The sequence below is a fragment of the Euprymna scolopes genome, chromosome 20, assembly GCF_053919585.1.
Source record: "Euprymna scolopes isolate OS-2025 chromosome 20, ASM5391958v1, whole genome shotgun sequence".
Lineage (NCBI taxonomy): Eukaryota > Metazoa > Mollusca > Cephalopoda > Sepiida > Sepiolidae > Euprymna > Euprymna scolopes.
In genome coordinates this window covers 38,947,473-38,965,607 of record NC_136501.1, presented here as the reverse complement: position 1 = coordinate 38,965,607, position 18,135 = coordinate 38,947,473, and the positions used below count along the sequence as shown (strand labels likewise).

The window sequence follows — 18,135 nt, the reverse complement described above, 5'->3', positions numbered from 1 at the left end:
GCCATAACTGTCACAATACTACACAATAATATGTTAAGTTTAACTATATTTATAATCCTTTGCTAAGTCCATTACTCTTGAAATAGGTGTATATAATTGCGTACCCAATAACACTTCTTTATTATATTTCTCTTGGTGTGTCTGTTTGTCTGTCAAATGTTTTGTTAAAAAACAAACTACACAAAATGTGTGATGAGTAATGTACTTATTTATTTCTCAAATTGGCATGTATCCCGAGTTAAATTACCAATAAGTTATTGTTGAGCCTTAGACCATGATCACCGCTAGCCGTTGACCGATGATCAAAAAGTACATGTTTAGCTCGGTGATCATTTCTAAGTAATATTAGTCCGTTACACGGTTTTCAGATGATTGGGAGGAAGCGCGTTTGGTCGTTTCTTCTTATATTTCTGTATTTATTACTGAGTATTCACCCTGTTCTTAAATTATTAAATAACTTTAAAAAGAGATATTATCTCGAAATATTGTTCTAAAATTAATGATCTAGCATATTGTTATTTGGTTTATTTTGAGAATATGCACTGAAATGGATTCATTATATACCTAGGCTTTTCTTAAATTCTAAAAAAAATACTTGAAAATGAAATGTTCTCTCGAACCACTTAACATCTTGTTATCTGGTTGATTTGGAGAATATTCACTGAAATTGATATATTATATGTCTGGTCTCTTAAATTCTTAAATAACTTGACAATGAGATGTTCTCTCGAAATATTGTTTAAAAAATAACGAAAACCATTTTACATCCTAGTATCCAGTTGATTTTGAGAATATTCACTGAAACTGAATAATTAATTGTCAGTCCCTTCTTAAATTCTAAAATAACTTGAAAATGAGATTTTCTCTCTGAATATTGTTTTAAAAATAATGATTAACCACTTTATACTATGTTATCTAGTTGATTTTGAGAATTGAGAATACTCATTGATAATATATATATTAAAAATAATAAACAAGGGAATATATACAGCGTGTCCAAAAAATCGCTGAAAGGTTTTGAACTTAAATAGATTCTTTATTTTTGAAGATATATTTCTGTAATTTTAACATAATCTGACTAACACATTGCAAACATCGTTACAAAAAATGCAAAATTCAAACCATCCTTATTCATAAAAATAATACCTTTTAAATCTTGCCATTTTCTGCTCCGCATATTTGTGCTATTTCCAAAACATTATTCATGACAGATTGCAGAATCTCTGGATTGCGATTTAACTCCCTTATTTCGTTCCTGATGTTTTACTTCAATTCTTGTAGGGTTTGGGGTTTGTTAACATATACTCTTTCGTTAAGATATCCCCACAAGAAAAAGTCGGAGCTAGTTAAATATGGAGAACGTGCTGACCATTTGACATTGCCATAACGAGAGACAATATTGCCGCCAAAAAAATGCCTGAAAAGCTTCATGGTTTCTCTCACTGTATGTGCCGTTGCCCCATTTTGTTGGAACGACAATCCGAGCCTATTTTGAATTTGTGGGCTCATGAAGTCTGTGATCATAGTCCGGTGTTTCTCTCCAGGATCAGTGACAGCATTTTCGCCTTGATCTTTAAAAAAATAAATTTAATAATCTTCTCCTTCGTTAATACACACCATATAGTGCGTTTTATGGGATTCAACTGCTTTGGATAAAATGCCCTTGGATTTTCAGAGCCCCAAAATGTTGTTTGTTAACGAATCCATTCAAATAAAAATAGACTTAATAATCAACTTTTGCAGAAAATCGGGGTCATTTCGGAGAAGTTCTTGCATTTGAACGGCATATTGAATCCTTGTTTGAAAATCTTCAGGCGTCAAGTGTTGAACAAGCTGCACTTTAAGGAAAGAGTTTTAAACTATGCAGAATATTGTGTAGTGAACTTCGACATATCCAAAGATGTGTGAAACGTCGTCGAATCGATGTTTCAGGATGTTGCTCCACGCTCTCTCGCACTCTATTTTCATTTTTGATGACGTTTCAATGTCTGCCATCTCACAGAAGATCAAGTACCAAGGAGCTCTTGGTCTTCAACTCGGTGCACAATGCTTCGAATTGTGTTTGGACTTGGCCTACCTCTTACATGAAAATGCTGGCGACAAGCCCTTTGAGTCAAAACAATTGACCCCTGATTTTGGTAAAACAATTAAACAACTTGCGTACGTTATTCAATGCTATATTTATTCCTAATATATTTCCAAAATATTATCTGTAAAATGTCTAAAATAAAGAAAAAATATCAATTAATGGTAAAATGACAAAGATTTTCAACCCTTCAGAGTACACAGTAGAAAGCAGGTTTTTACATCAGTTTCCTTCTCCTAGATGCATGTTTTAACGAAGACTGGGGGTGCATCTCTCCTAGTGAATTAATGCGCCCCCAGATACCAATCTGGAAATCTCTACGACTTGGCGGGGTACATACAACGCATATACCTCCCAAATGGTCACCCATCTGGTACTGGCCAGGCTCAACGTTGCTTATCTTCTGGCGATAACCGGTGTGTCAACGTGATTGGGCCGTATATATATTTACGTATCTACTCCAGTCTATGGAAATAAAGATTTTCCCAAAATAGTGCAAGATCTAAATCGATTGAAATATATATATATATATATATATATATATATATATATATATACATATATACATATATATATATATATATACATATATATATATATATACATATATATATATATATATATATAATATTTTGTTTCCTATTTAAAAATAACTTTCTTTAATAAAATGACTTATAAGTGTTTTTAAAATACCTTTGGAAACACTAGTTTTATTTTTTTTTTTATTGTACCAAAAAGTTTAGATTCTGAAAAATCTATGTATTTACCTTTACCGGCTGCAAAAGCTAGATCTACAATATTATTTAATTCTTCGTGTCGACTTTTAACATAGAACGTACTAAAATCATAAGTTGCTATAGATTTTGCTTTTATTCTAGAATTTAATCTTATTTTTCTTTAACCAGAAAGAATAGATTTATATTACTATAGGATTTTCTGGTGGAAATTATTTATTTGATTTATAATTAATTTAAACACTTTAGATATAGCTTTACTTGAAGGTTTGGTAATGCATGTCTTTAAGACTACAATAAACCTAGCGCTAACTAGGTTTTTGTGCATTTTAGGTATCTAGTAAATACATGGAAGGTTTTTTTTGGGGGGGGTTCTAACTTTATACCTACTTTATCAGTAATAATGCTATTATTCAGAATAATACTGTCTAAATTATTATTGCTTAATTTGAAACGTAACCTATAATTCTTACTTCAAACAATAAACGTTGTATATAATATTTTTTACATATAAAAGCTTTATTATTTGCCGTTTTATAAATGGGAACTATTATAAACTTATATTGAAGTATTTTAACTTCTTTGTGTATTTCTGAATTTCTAAGGAGATGATTAGTTTTTTTTAAGATGTTTTTATTTTTTTTTTATATGTTCGACTTTTTTTATTTACGAATTGAAATACATTATACTTCCATGCATCACACGTAGACTGTAATAATTTATATTTATTTGTCATAGACATAATAAAACTATCTAGTGCTTTGGTTACTTCTTTAACGCATTTAGTATAAGTAAGATATTTAGGTTCTCTATAACTTGGATCTTAGCTAAGGAATTTTATTCATTTAGAATTTATTTTACTATCTTCAGATTACCTGTAATTAGATGTTCTATCTCACTATTAGATAAAGGGGGAAATTACATTCACATTCTGGAATATTTTTTTGTAATTGAACCCCTTGTTACGTATAGTTGGTCCTTGTTTATATGTAAGTATTGGTTGTTGCTCGTTTGTCTGTAGCTCATTTGTACGGCCTTTGCATGTATATATGTATATATATATATATATATATATATGTATATATATATATATATATATATATAAATGCGAGGCTCGCGGTTTGTTTACAAGCAAACGTTTGAGCACTTTACAAGTGGCGGACGGATGTTTATTTAAATAGACATTCGGACAGATTAGTTTCGGGCACCGCTTCCGTGGTCAAGGAGTAGAACTGCCGACTGTCATCACGACGGTTCTAGGTTCGATCCTCGGCTTGAGATAGGTGCTAGTCTAGCGCCACTGATGAGTTGTGATACAACGAAACAGGACTATATGTCGATGACTACAAATATATTATATATATATATATATATATATATATATATATATATATATATATATATATATATATATATATATATATATATACAGAATTCTGGTTACGTTTGGTTTTTAGGACGTTTTCTATTACAGAAAATTTCTAAGCGCCACGCGTAACCGAAAGTATATATATATATATATATATATATATATATATATATATATATATATATATATATAAAGCGAGGCTCGTTGTTTGTCTGTTTATATATAAACAAGCAGCTCGAACACTGTAAAAACAGTGGGTGAGTGCTTATTTAAATGGACATTTGTTGAGGTCATTTGCGAGCACCGTTTCCATGGGCCGATGGTTAGAACTGCCGACTATCAACGCGATGATGATTCAATCCGCAGCAAGGGAAAAGAGTTAGTCAAGCCGCACTGATGAGTTGTGATACCACGAAAGAGTAACGTATGATAATATATATATATGTGTGTGTGTGTGTGTGTGTGTGTGTGTGTGTGTGTGTAGGATGAAGAAAGCTTTTGGTCCCAACATCTTTCTCCACACTAGAAGCGACGGTAACCTTATTCAACCTCGCCCGTCTTAGAGCGAAGACAAGGGTGCACCAAGTGCTCATTAGAGAGATGCCCTTTGCAGGTGATGCCGTTGCTCATTATGAGGAAAGTCTTCAACGACTCATCTCCCACTTTGTGAACACATGCACAGAGTTCTCCCTCGCCATCAGTCTGGAGAAAACCAGCATCATGAGCCAAGATATCAATACCGCCCCTAAAATCACTATTAGAGACCACACCCTGGAGATGGTAGACAAGTTCACATGCCTCAGCTCCACCATCACCAGCAGCTTGTCTCTGGACGCAGAACTTATCTTAAGGATAGACATAGCAAACACTGCCATGGCTCGTCTAGCCAAAAGAGTGTGGGACAACACCTTGCTGACACTAAACACAAAGATGAGAGTATACCAGGCCTGCGTGCTGAGTAATCTTCTTTATGATAGTGAGTCCTGGACTTTGTATTCACACCAAGAACGAAAACTGAATGTTGTCCACATGCGCAACCGCAGACGTCGTTTAAGCATCTCCTGGCAAGATCGAGTCACAAACGTAATCGTCTTGTCCGAGGCTGGCATACCAAGCATGTTTGCCATTCTAACTCAGAGACGCTTGCGTTAGCTCGGTCATGTGTGCAGGATGGAAGTTGGTCGCATCCCAAAAGACATCATGTATAGTAGGCTGATCTTTGGGACACGGCTGATCGGACGACCAACTCTACGCTACAAGGACACCTGCAACAGAGACCTGAAGACTTGTGGCATTCAGCCATAAAATCTCAAGGCAGTTTGATCCGATCGCATAGCCTGGCGAGCAAAGGTTAAGGACGGCATCAAATTAGCAAAAAGGAAGAGAGAAAGACAATGTGAAGAAAAGAAAACCTACAGGCGAGAGAGGATATAGTCCATCCTTGCCACCCTACCACTCCTACCGCTGACTATAACTGCAGTATCTGCCAACCTAACCGCAAATCTAAAATTTGACTATTTATCCAAAGCAAATGCTGTAGTAAACCAAATTAGGTGTAGAATTGCTTCAAGAGACAGAAGGTATTTATATATTTATTAACTATTTGCTCATATTATATATATATATATATATATATATATATATATATATATATATATATATATATATATATATATATAAGCCATATCAGTGAATATTCTCAAAATCATCTAAGATAACAACATATCAATGGGGGGGGGGTAACTAGTTAATTTTGATGCATCAAAAACAAAATTATTTCCTTTCATCATAATCGCTTTGAACCCCATCAGACCTCAATTGAAATGAATGGCTCTCGTCTTGGGGAAGCTCCATGTCTTGACAAGCTTCTGGGACTGACCTTCACTCCTGATCTGAAATGGAACACATGCATCAAATCTGTTGCCAAGCTCGCTGGAAAACTATTTGGATCACTCCACTGCTCCAGTAGGTATCTTACTGCCGATACCATTCTCCATTTGTGTAAGAGCCAGTTACGCTCTAAAATAGAGTATTGTTGCCACATCTGGGCAGAAGCTGCGCAGCGCGCCCTATCGGACCTTGATAGAGTTTAAAACCGGCTTCTAAACCCAGGAGGTTATGCCCTTTTCTTTTCCCTGCAATCTCTTGTTCTTGTTGAGCCGTCCTCATAAATAATCAAATTGTATTCACGCCATTAGCGATTACTACACTACAACCTTACATTCATTAACACTTATCCTCGAGTGGCCTTCGGGTCTTGATAAGTGGTGACTCCCAAGTAAAGATAATTATCATGATTTTTAAACAATATTTCGAAGATAACATTTCTTTTTTTAAAGTTATTTAAGAATTGAGGAACAGGCAGAATACCGAGTTACAATACATTTTAAAACAGGCTTAATACTTGAGTTATTTTTATTTCAATTGAATAGAAAGAGTTTTACGCTTATTATTCTAGTCTTAAATATTCAGAAATGTAATTTTTTTTAACAAAACACGCTCTTCGGATTATCAATAGCTGCTCAACATCGATGTATTCAATCTGATATGCGATTATAAATCGACACACACACACACACACACACATATATATATATATATATATATATATATATATGTATATATATATATATTGCGTGTGTGTGTTATCTAACGGATTGTTCTCCTCATGTCCTTAATGTCTATTTTGAGTGTCTTAGCTAACGGCCCGTGATTCGTGTAACGTTCCTGGGTGCTTGTATATTAGATATAATTCACAGTACATCTATGAACGACATCATTGTTGCTGCGTGGTCTTCTCTCTGTTGGCTGTTGCCTGGGGAATTCGCCAACGTCTTGAGTTCTGCTGTAACAAAGCACTACGCAATGCAGACACAAAACGATGTATGTTTTATATATTGGTTTATTTCACTCCCAGGCATCTCATCTTCTGTAGCGTGGAGTGAAATCGACGATCTCGGACTTGTGGCGTTTCTCCGCATCAATTTGAGGCTGTCGCCTTCTTATGAGGAGACCTGTTTAACCCATTTTGCTTCCTTGGCTTCTCAAATCCAACTCAATAAGTTACTCAAAACCGGAACCCTTGAGATGTTACAATATTTTTGGATTATCATGGGGGTATGATCCCGCATAATCGGGAGATCATGGGGGTATGATCCCGCATAATCGAGAGATCATGGGGGGTATGATCCCGCATAATCGAGAGATCATGGGGGGCATGATCCCGCATAATCGGGAGATCATGGGGGTATGATCCCGCATAATCGGGAGATCATGGGGGGTATGATCCCGCATAATCGGGAGATTCTGTTTATAAACGATGCTGCTAGGAACTGACGAATCGAATTGATTCACGTTCTGCTACCAACCAACCAGAAACCAGAATTGCTCCATAAATATTAATTCTTTCTGTAGCAATTTCGCAGATGTTTTCTTCGTCTCAGCACGGGAAGAATCTTTTGCTCTGTGGATTCCAACTCGAGAACTGTTTACTGCAAACCAGTCACTTCTCAGGACTTGTGTAGAACAACGAACCATCGGAAACTGTTCTGAAACTAAACATGGCTTTGCCTACTTCCGGTGCAACTTACCGATCACCCAGTTTGATTGATTATCAACCTAACCCCTTAGCCTCTGCACCTGAACGCTTGCTTTAACCCGTTGCTTTCTCACGATTTAAATATCTGTTCTGTGATTATCCCTATCCATCTGGATAGACAGATAGACACATAAATAGGCAATAAATGTTTTCTACCCGGCGTTGTCCGGTTATTACCTAACATTTAGACTCTAAAGAATCCATAAGTCACTCGATTGCTAAGAAGAAAAAATTTTATGCTCTGTCCATCCCCATCCAAAAAAAAATCTCTTGCCAAAAACCGATTTCTTTTGATTACTACCGATATGTATCGATTTTTTTTTAAAATGCAGGTCTAGTTGAGCACATTCCAAGGCATGAATCACTTTTAATGGATTCCCAGCCAAAATGTGAAATGTAGAAACCGAAATGATATCTGTGTTAGTCTCATATTAACCCATACTCAAATATTTGCGGCGCGGTAGAAAGACCACGTTTCAAATAAAAGAAATAAAACAGATGGCACATCTTCAAGTCAATGTCGTAATAATAGACGCATACGAGGGTCGTTCCAAAAGTAAAGCCTCCTATTTTTTAACTGAAAAGGTTGAACAGCTACGAGGACGGGTGTGATACCATGAAAAGCGGTGATCTTTTGTGCTCCAGAATTTATTTTTCTACATAGTCACCACTATTTTCAATACACTTTTGCCAGGGATTCAATGACGTACTTCTGCTTCTGACGTACGTCCACGAAGGTTGTTGATTTCTTATAGCGTCACACCATCAATATCTACAACAGAGATGTGAAACTTTAAGATCATGAATGCATAAGTTTAGTCTGCATAAAAATACAATTTGCAATCGTCACTGCTACATTCGAATGAAATAAAAAAAAAAATAGGAAGCATTACTTTTGGGACGCCTTTCACTCATCAGTTTGCAATTAATTTTATTGTTAAAGGATTTAATTAAGAGAGAGAGAGTCAATTCAAATGTGCAAATATATCTCACCTTGGATTTATTAAAATCTAAAGCAAAAACATATGTATAAGAGGTAGGCATGATAGCAGAACACCTTAAAAAAATCGAATACATGTTTATGCACAAGAGAGTTTCCACATATCAAGTTCATGAAGCCATTTGAGCACAGGAGTTAATGTTTGTAAAATGGTCAGTAAGACAACAAAAACATGACAGAAAATAACAGAAGAGGCAGAAAACGAAATCGACAAGGAAACACTCAAGAACCTCTTAACAAAAATGGCAAACTGGAGAGTACTAGGTATGTGATTAAAAAGTAGTACAAACCTGACATTGTACAACGTGCCGGAGAAAAGATAAAGAAAAAATAACCGCTCCTACTATTTATGGACTGGTGATATGCAAATAAGATGCAGTCGGTTTTTCAAATACAAAGCCTGTGTGTCAGAGAGAAAAATTGTGTCGCTTTGGCAGAAGTAAGTTCTGACAGATGTGCGCTGGGGTTTGATACCGAGAATTGCGAGAAGAATAACATAACAGTTGGGAATTCTTTCTTTGAATATTACTTTCGAATAATGCCAACATATTTAACTGCAAGCTATTTCGGCGAAAATAGGCGAACGAGGAAGGTTAAGCAGCGATATCCTAAGGTTGTTTACTGGAGAAGTCGATGTGGTCGTATGGCTTAACAAGCTGACGTTGCTCGCAAAGCTGCAGAAGATATAGCCACATTGATTCCTTCCGGTCTGTCTAGAAATGGGAGAGAAAGATCAAACCATTGCCGAGCGTATAGAAAACCGATTAAAGACCGCATTTTCAAAGAAGAGGGCATTTGAGGTTTATAATAAACACAGAAAAGTTTCGTAGGTGGTTTCCCTGACCGCATGTCTATGGAACTGCAACGACCTACTGAAATTTAAACCATGGAGGTGGAGGAGATTTTGAGGCATGCTAGAGTGCTGGCACAACAGCCCAGTGAACTAGGGGTAGTTGCAGCCTCTACGGCAAACAATCAAAGTAGAGAGGAAGAAGCATTACCGAAACAAAGTCGTAGATTTACCAATAAATGCTTCAGATATCGAGGATCCCACCTGATAAGAGACTGTAAGGACCGCCACCAGACATTATCTGTTTTCGGTGTGACACAGAAGCAGGAATTGCTCTTCGCTTCCAGGAAACGAGTAAAGGGATGCTATTGCGCTGGTAGTCATTGGAAAAGCGTGCGAGAGTTTGTTGCCACAGATAGTGGTCATTAGGGCTATGACAACATCATATTCTTTTCATTGTTTTGACTCTCGAGTATATATCCGACACAGTTAAACACTATTAATCAACGGAGAACCACATCACTCTGCATAAAAATATATAAGATATCAATGAATATATACCTCAGAATAAAAGCAAGGAAAAGATTATGCTGTTGTCATAACCCTATTGGTCACTATTAACGGGAAAGGGGCTAGAGCCCTTATCGATACCGGATGTACAACAACGCTTGTTACTACAAATGTTGTCAACTCTTGGAATGGAACCAGTAACATTAGATCAGTAGATGACAGAGAAGTGAAATGTTGTGGATAGGCCGATGCTGAGTTCGTGGTGAGAAATATGTCGCTGCGACTAAAAGTGATTGCACTGAATATGCTTACTGCAGGAATTTACATGGTATGGGTCCTGAATGTGATAGAGTGATTGAGAGGAACTACCATTGCTAAAGGTCAGGTAAAGTTTGGCAATCAGAATGCACCAACAATGACAAGAAGTGCAACCAGAGGAAATACCATCAAACCGTCAAATCCCAGGCCATATCTGATTAAGGATGAGAACTCTCGGGCCTAAATGGACGGTAGATTGGTGATGGACCACAGAACCACCTGTGTTGACAAATCAGATTAGCTTCTACAAAAGCACACTAACGGGAGATATAGGGTTGCAGTTTGAGAAGGAAGCTGAGAGGTTGATAGACGAAGGAATATTGATATCGTGGTCAGGGAAGGTTGAACGAGTTTTGCCATTCACGTTAGGCTGGTGTTGGATTTCCAGGAGTTAAACAAGTATGTAGCGTGTCACACAAAAGATGAATTGACGTGTGTAATGAAGTCATGAGGGATTGGAGGAGAATGGAACGGGCAACTAAAATCGTAAAGCTAAAATCGGTCTATCTCCAAATTCATGTAGACAAAAAGTTATGGCAGTATCAATTCGAAGAGTATAAAGGTCAAGTTTATTTGTATAATTATTCATCATCTTGAGTGTGATTTTCACAACTTTTCGGTCGATATAAGCTCCGGCCTTCTTCGGGTGTATTTGTCGAACCCAGGAATGTTTCTGTCGAACTCGGGAATTTAGACGGAACTTCGAGCGGAACCCTTTATTTACTTCACGCGGGTATCGTGCTCTTGTTTCGTCTGCCATGACTGAATAGATGTTCTAAGTAATTCGCAAATGTATTTTCGGTCGCCAACACTGAGGATTGAACCTTCAACCTTCAGGAGAATGTCACTTTTAAAAATGATTTTTTCCTAGTACTCTAACCACTGCGCAACGGGTCCTTGCGGTTGAAGGTTCAATCCTCAGTGTGGGCGACCGAAAAAATACATTTACGAATTACTGACTGGCGGAACAGGAGAACGCTACCCCCGTGAAGTAAATAAAAGGTTCTGCTCGAAGTTCTGTCCAAATTCCCGAGTTCGAGAGAAACATTCCCGAGTTCGATAAGATACATCTGAAGAAGGTCGGAGGTTATATCGACCGAAACGTTGTGAAAATCACACCTAAGATGAGAACGGTAGTCCGATGAATAATTATACAAATAACCAACCCTCGTCTCAAAAATTCAGAAATGTCAAGTTTATTGTTTGACCAGATAAGAATTTGGATTTAATTACGCCCTGAGAATTATGACAGCATTTTTAAGACTGTGTTGACCAAAGATGATGCGGTGAAGAGAGGTACCTGCTCTTACATCGATGATGTACTGGTGGACGAAACCGAGGTGAGTGCGGAGAGGGTGAGAGATCATATCAAAACCTGGATTGACGGCAAAACCGTCCGAGTTATTCGAAAACAAAATGGGTTGGGGGTTAAGACAACAGCGCAATAAGGCAGGAAAGTTGATGTTTGGACGAGGAAATGAGATTCCCGAAGCCAAGGATGGCCTGACCAAGAGAAGGCTTGTCTCTGTATGTGAAAAGTTGGTTGGTCATTACCCTATAGTTGGATAGTTGCGAACTGCGTTCAGTTTTATTAAATGGCAGACGGGAACAGACTATTGGGAGGATGCAATTGATCAAGAAGTGCTGCTCATGATACACGGTATCATTGCAGGAGTGAAAAAATGAACACCGTAAAAGGGGAATGACATATAAAAAGGAGCCATGAAAGGGTAATATGGAGTGACACTCGCAGCCTAGCATTAGGGGTATTATTGGAAATAGGAGGAGTAACTGCTGAAGACGCTGCTTGGCTACGAAAAAAGGATGATAGCACCCATATCAATGTTGCGGAATTCGGTGCTTTAATTAAAGGCAGCAATCTGGCTTTAAAACTAGGGCTACAGATAGCTGACGTTAGGACAGACTCCGCAACAGTGGCATCATGGGTTAAATCGGAGGTGTCTAGTGATAAGCGAATCAAGACAAAAGGAGCAGCGGAGATGCTAATTAAGCGTCGACTTGGAGCTCTTGAGGACTTGATCCGAGAATTCAGACTGAAGGTGACTGTCACCTTGGTTCTATCACAGAAAAATAAAGCTGATATTTGAAGAAAGCCTGGATAAGGAAAGAAAAAACATAGCTCCGGTGTGTTGTGCAATAGAGCAAAAAAAGGACCTGCATATGATACATCATTTTGGAAAGGAACAGACTTTATACCAAGCAAGAGAAATGAATCCATACATCACAATGCAAGATGTTCAAAAGGTAGTGGAATAATATAGGGAATGTAAATTAATTGACCCTGTGCCGGTTAGATACGAAAAAGCCGGGGAAAGTAGCGATATGGCGGAAAATCAGAAATAAAATGGCAGAAGAGGTGAAGAGAGTTGTAGAGGAGGTGTTTATAGAAAGTAGACGAGGTGAAGACGTGTTGGTAATACTTATTATAGTTAAATTCAAATTTTGATATATCTGCTTTTTTTTACATCGTTCATTTCTGTATTACGTTTAAGTAATTTTAAACCCCACTCTTCCCATGTTAAATAATAATTTCGAAATAATAACGTTAATATTTAATCGTCCCAATTGTTCTTTTGTTTTTTGTTTATTTTAAAGCCCACTCTTCCCATGTTAAATAATAATTTCGAAATGATAACGGTCCTGAATATGACCTTAAACTATATCCAGTAGTGAGGCCCCAGCTTGCGGGCTTTGGGGAGTGTGGAGCTAACCTTTAATTGCTATTGCTCCCAGGTCCACTCTGACCCGGAGTGGTAGTACCTGTTAGAGTCCCAACTATGGGTTAAATAGAAACCGACTTGAAAACAACAAATATATTCTATTAAAAAAAATTTCTTCTAAATCTTTGGATTCGGCATTAAATAATCTGAAAAGAGTTGATATGCCGTAAAACAAAAACAACCAACGAAATAATAACTTTAATATTTCAGTGTGCAGGTCATGCGCGCATGCGTAGCCGGGTGTCGTAAACCGGAAAGTGGGTTACATACATCGTTACAAGGCCATTTGAGTTTTATAATTATATAGATAATGTTTTGGTTCTATTTTAATATGTCTAAATCGTTGGCAATTGAAGTCATTTGTAAAAGATTGTAATTTGAACGTGAAACACGTGGCTTTTCCCGTCCGTTAATTGGATAAGAAGCCATAAAAGAGTCATCAATACAAATGTGTGTTTTTCTTATGCATAATAAAGGGAATTCAAGACCAGCGACAGTTTTGTTTGTACTCATTTATTCTCCCGCTTTTATTCAAACGCATCTGTTTACTGAAAATATAAATTATTATATATATTTTTTCTCTCTCTCTCCCTCTATATATATATATATACTAGCAGGCCGCCCGGCATTGATTGGTCGTAAAATACGCTTAAATATGATATTTTGATTAATATAGATTTTGTATTTATTACTATCTTATATTGTACCCAATATATAGTAATGATTTAAAAAGTTTTAAAAAAAATACTAGTGCGTAAACATCAAGAATCGAAACCAAAACGTTTAGCTTACGATTTACTTTTTTCTTCGACGTTAATGCATGAGGTATGAACTCGTGTTTGCTGTAAGGCTAAAAATTAAAACAAGAATCAATAGCTACTACGTTACGCATGCGCATTCGTAATTCCGTCGTTCGACCTTCACCTGGCATTTTGCACAGATTTTCCCCGACTAAAATCCAAATATAAAATTTTTTAAGGTATCATCTTTCCACTGAGAAGCTAACAACTACTTGTCTGTCTTGAGAGTTCAAAGGATTGGTCGGTCATTTTATTGCTTCTCGCTTATCTTACTTCAATATTTTTATTTGAAACTATTTCCTAATTTAACATTTTTAAATGGCCAGCCTGAGGGGGAGAACATTCTAAGTTTCGCTTTTTAAGACAAAAATTTATTATATGTATGATTTCAATTCTTTCGATTACTGTTCACATCACGGAAGGTCGGAACTTACATCGACCAGAACGTTATGAAAATAATAGTGTTGGGACGATTAATCAGAATCGGGAATCGGAAAAATCAAAAAGTTTTGGGGTATTGGAATTGGAAATATTTGTGCCTATTTATCGATGTCAAAAATGATTCTTTTAATTTTTTTTCTATTTGATTTTGTTTAAAACAAAATCTTCCACTGTTCGTACTGATGATTACGACTATGACAACAGCGTATTCCTTATATTGTTTTCACTCTAAACTAAATACCAGGCACAGTTACACACAGTTAATCAACCGAAAACCACATCACTCTATATAAAAGCATATAAGATATCAACGGATACACACTCGAGAGGCAAAACAATGAAAAGAATATGCTGTTGTCCTGGCCCTACTAATGATATTACAATAAATAGTTGTTGATTTTTTTTAACAATTACTAAAAATGAATACATAGATCATCACCGCACAAGTGTATTCTTACGTTTGAGAAAATATCTGAAAATTTAACACGTGTTTTTAACGTAATCAGAATAAATAACAACTGTATAGTTAAATATTTAGAGATTTATAAAGAATTGGAATTGGTCATTGAATCGAAATGGGAAAAATATTGAAATCGTCCTATTACTAGAAAATCTCGGATGGTCGGAGGTTAAATCGACCGAAACGTTATGAAAATAACACTCAAGCTGAGACCAGTAGTCCGAAGAATCCAAATAATACGAAAGTTTGGCTTCTTAAATTTTTCGATTTAAATGAACACTAAACCAAACCATGCTCAGAATGTTTGCTGAACTAAAGGAAATGACTGCATCTCTCCTTCTTCTCTTCACTCTACATATCTCTCTATCTCTTATTGATTGCTATTCCTTCTTCCCTAGACATATAAATTTAAAATATCTCGAAACCTTTGTTTACAGGACAAATACTAATACGTCCCCGTCTATTTTATTCTAAAACGGGTGTTGTTTTTATAGAATCATTTCCCGTTACACGTTTCGTACATAGCAAAATGGCGGCTGGCGCCCGGCGCCCGGCGCCCACCTCCGCATTTATTTATATTCTGAACGTCGCCCTGAAATACAATTCGCTATGCTGGACATGTTTACAGTGATACCATATTCGGCTTGGCCATTCCGATGCTGAACTAATATAATAACCGTAGAAAGTAACTACATTTTAGGTCTCAACAAAAGACGAAAAATATTCGTAATAACTGGAAAGGGAAAAGCACATTAAGTTCATCGTTTAATCCCAGACAACATTAGGTTGTTCTATATATATATATATATATATATATATATATATATATATATATATATATATATATATATATATATATATATGGGAAGTTCAGAAAAACATTGGTAACAAATATATGCGATCATTATCTAGTCGCCTATGTCGGAAACCCTTCATCCCTTGTTTTTATTTGTCTCCCGGGAAGTGGCGTTTCACGCGCTAAGTGATACTCTCCGATATTTATGATAATTTTTGCAATCGTTTTTTATTTAATATTGGGTTGAAAACGGATATGTGTCCTATTTGTTTGGATTTCTCACTAAAATTTAGATTCAGATAAAACGATTGGAAATTAAAGAAATAATGAAGAACGAAAGCGTCTCAAGCTAGAAAGTTTAGCAAAAGAAAACTAGAAAGAAAGAACGTATCAATCTATGTAAAAAGAAGAGGAAAAAGGAAATCATAATGTCCTCATTATTGAAATATAGTAAATAAGTTTAATCTGGATCCATTTTAGAAGGAAGGAGATTACCGCATTTTTTTCTGAAATAGTTTCAGTGAAATAAATTCGTGTGGTAGAGTTTTACTCGTTAATCACATAATGGAGTAGTACGCGCGTGTGTGTCTGTATACAAATAGATACACATTCGCCTTCACTGTAGAGTGCTCGATATATAAGTTGTAGTTATTGACAAAATTCTTCACCAAACTATATAAATAATATAATGAAATTGATTAATAGTAAAAGGAAGCAAAGTGTGGACACACGCAAAAACAATAACACACACAAAGATATATATATATATATATATATATATATATATATATATATATATATATATATATATATAGTCTTTGAAGTTTTTAGCCTTTAAAACTATACAAAAAAACATTTTCTATTATTCGTTAGAAAACCATCTAGTCAGTAAGTCATTTAATCACCTGCAATCACTCACTCAACTCGCTCTCCAATTTACTATACTACCAATAATTTATTTTTTAAGGGATCATCAGTTGTTTACCATGAAACACTATTTCGGGAATATATATATATACATATATATATATATATATATATATATATATATATATATACATGACAGAAAAAAGATTTCTTTTGGACCCTAGATGTCTTTCGCAATCCTCGCCAGGTGCGAAGGATTGCATCTTGATCTTTTAAAACAAAAAAAAAAGAAAACATGGATACGAATTTAAAATTAATGATGAAAATGAGAACGGCTTATTTACAATTACTATAAAATGTATGTACATGGAAGAAGGAAGTGGAGAAGATAAAATAAAATGGATAACGTATATATATATATATATATATATATATATATATATATATATATATATATATATATATATATACTAGCATGGGTGCCCGGCGTTGCCCGGGTATTTGCAGATGTATCTTAAGAAAAAAAAGTGGTCAATTTTTTTTAACTTTGACCCCTATTATGACCCCTTAAAATTTATTGTTTTGGGCTCAAATTAAATTATTAAGTTAGACCCATGTCCAATGAACCTATATCTAAAATTTCAAGTGTTTAGATCGAAAATTGTTCTCAAAGGTCAAATCGTTGAACTTTGACTCTTTAATCGCCAAATTTCTGGCCGAAAACCAATCACATCGATTTTTCCAAATCTCAGCACTCTATATATCAAATTTCGAGTCTGTAGACTAAAAATTGACATACTTATTGCCTAGGGAAATGCACACACACAGACACACAGATACACAGACACACAGACCCTTTAACTTATATATATATATATATATATATATATATATATATATATATATATATATATATATATGCATATATATGTATAAATATGTGTATATATGTATATATGTATATATATGTGTATATATGCATATATATGTGTATATATATGTATATATATGTATATATGTGTATATATATGTGTATATATATGTGTATATCTATATCTATATAGATATATATGTATATATAAAGGATGACCAAAAAAAAATGGCCCAACTCTAGTTAGGTCCAGTTTCTTAGTGTTTTGTCCGAATGAACAAGTTTATTATATTAAAAATATCACATCAAGACACTAGGGTCTTTGGCCTTTTTTTCTCCGTTGACTGTAAAATGCCCAGAAAAACAATTGAATGTCCTCTGCTTTTTTTAGGTCACCCTGTATAAACAACTTCAAAAACTGACATTGCCATTTCTTCCAACAGCCACTGAAAGGCCGTTTATGGATTCAATATTTCCTAGGAATTTTCTCGTTTGGAGGAAACCAGTTCAATCCATCTACAGATACCCAACAGTACTTCCATTTCAAAAGCCACCATCCCCAAAACTGTCTAAAATCCATTCCCTATTTCCTGGCACGCAGAGTCTACACCATAGTCACAGAGAAACACCTCCGTTCGACCCGGCCAAATAAATTGAAAATAACTCTGAGGGACAGAGAATACCCATCACTACTAGTACGTAAAGCTATCGAACTAGCAGAAAACATTCTAGTAGACCAACTAAGAAATCTCAA

The 18,135-nt window shown here is 35.6% G+C and overlaps 2 protein-coding genes across 2 annotated transcripts in view; one reads left to right on the top strand and one right to left on the bottom strand.

Annotated features, from left to right (window-relative positions):
- Nucleotides 1-4,789: 4,789 nt before the first annotated feature.
- LOC145241581 (uncharacterized) lies at nucleotides 4,790-5,341 on the top strand. Its single transcript, XM_080104671.1, has one exon. The coding sequence runs from the start codon at nucleotides 4,790-4,792 to the stop codon at nucleotides 5,339-5,341; it is 552 nt and encodes a 183-aa protein (XP_079960797.1).
- A 96-nt stretch (nucleotides 5,342-5,437) lies between these two features.
- Nucleotides 5,438-18,135, bottom strand: part of LOC145241580 (uncharacterized) — a 121,918-nt gene continuing 109,220 nt past the window's right edge. Inside the window, exon 2 of the mRNA XM_080104670.1 lies at nucleotides 5,438-5,526. Coding sequence (XP_079960796.1) covers nucleotides 5,438-5,526 — 89 coding nt within the window. The remainder of the gene's footprint in view (nucleotides 5,527-18,135) is intronic.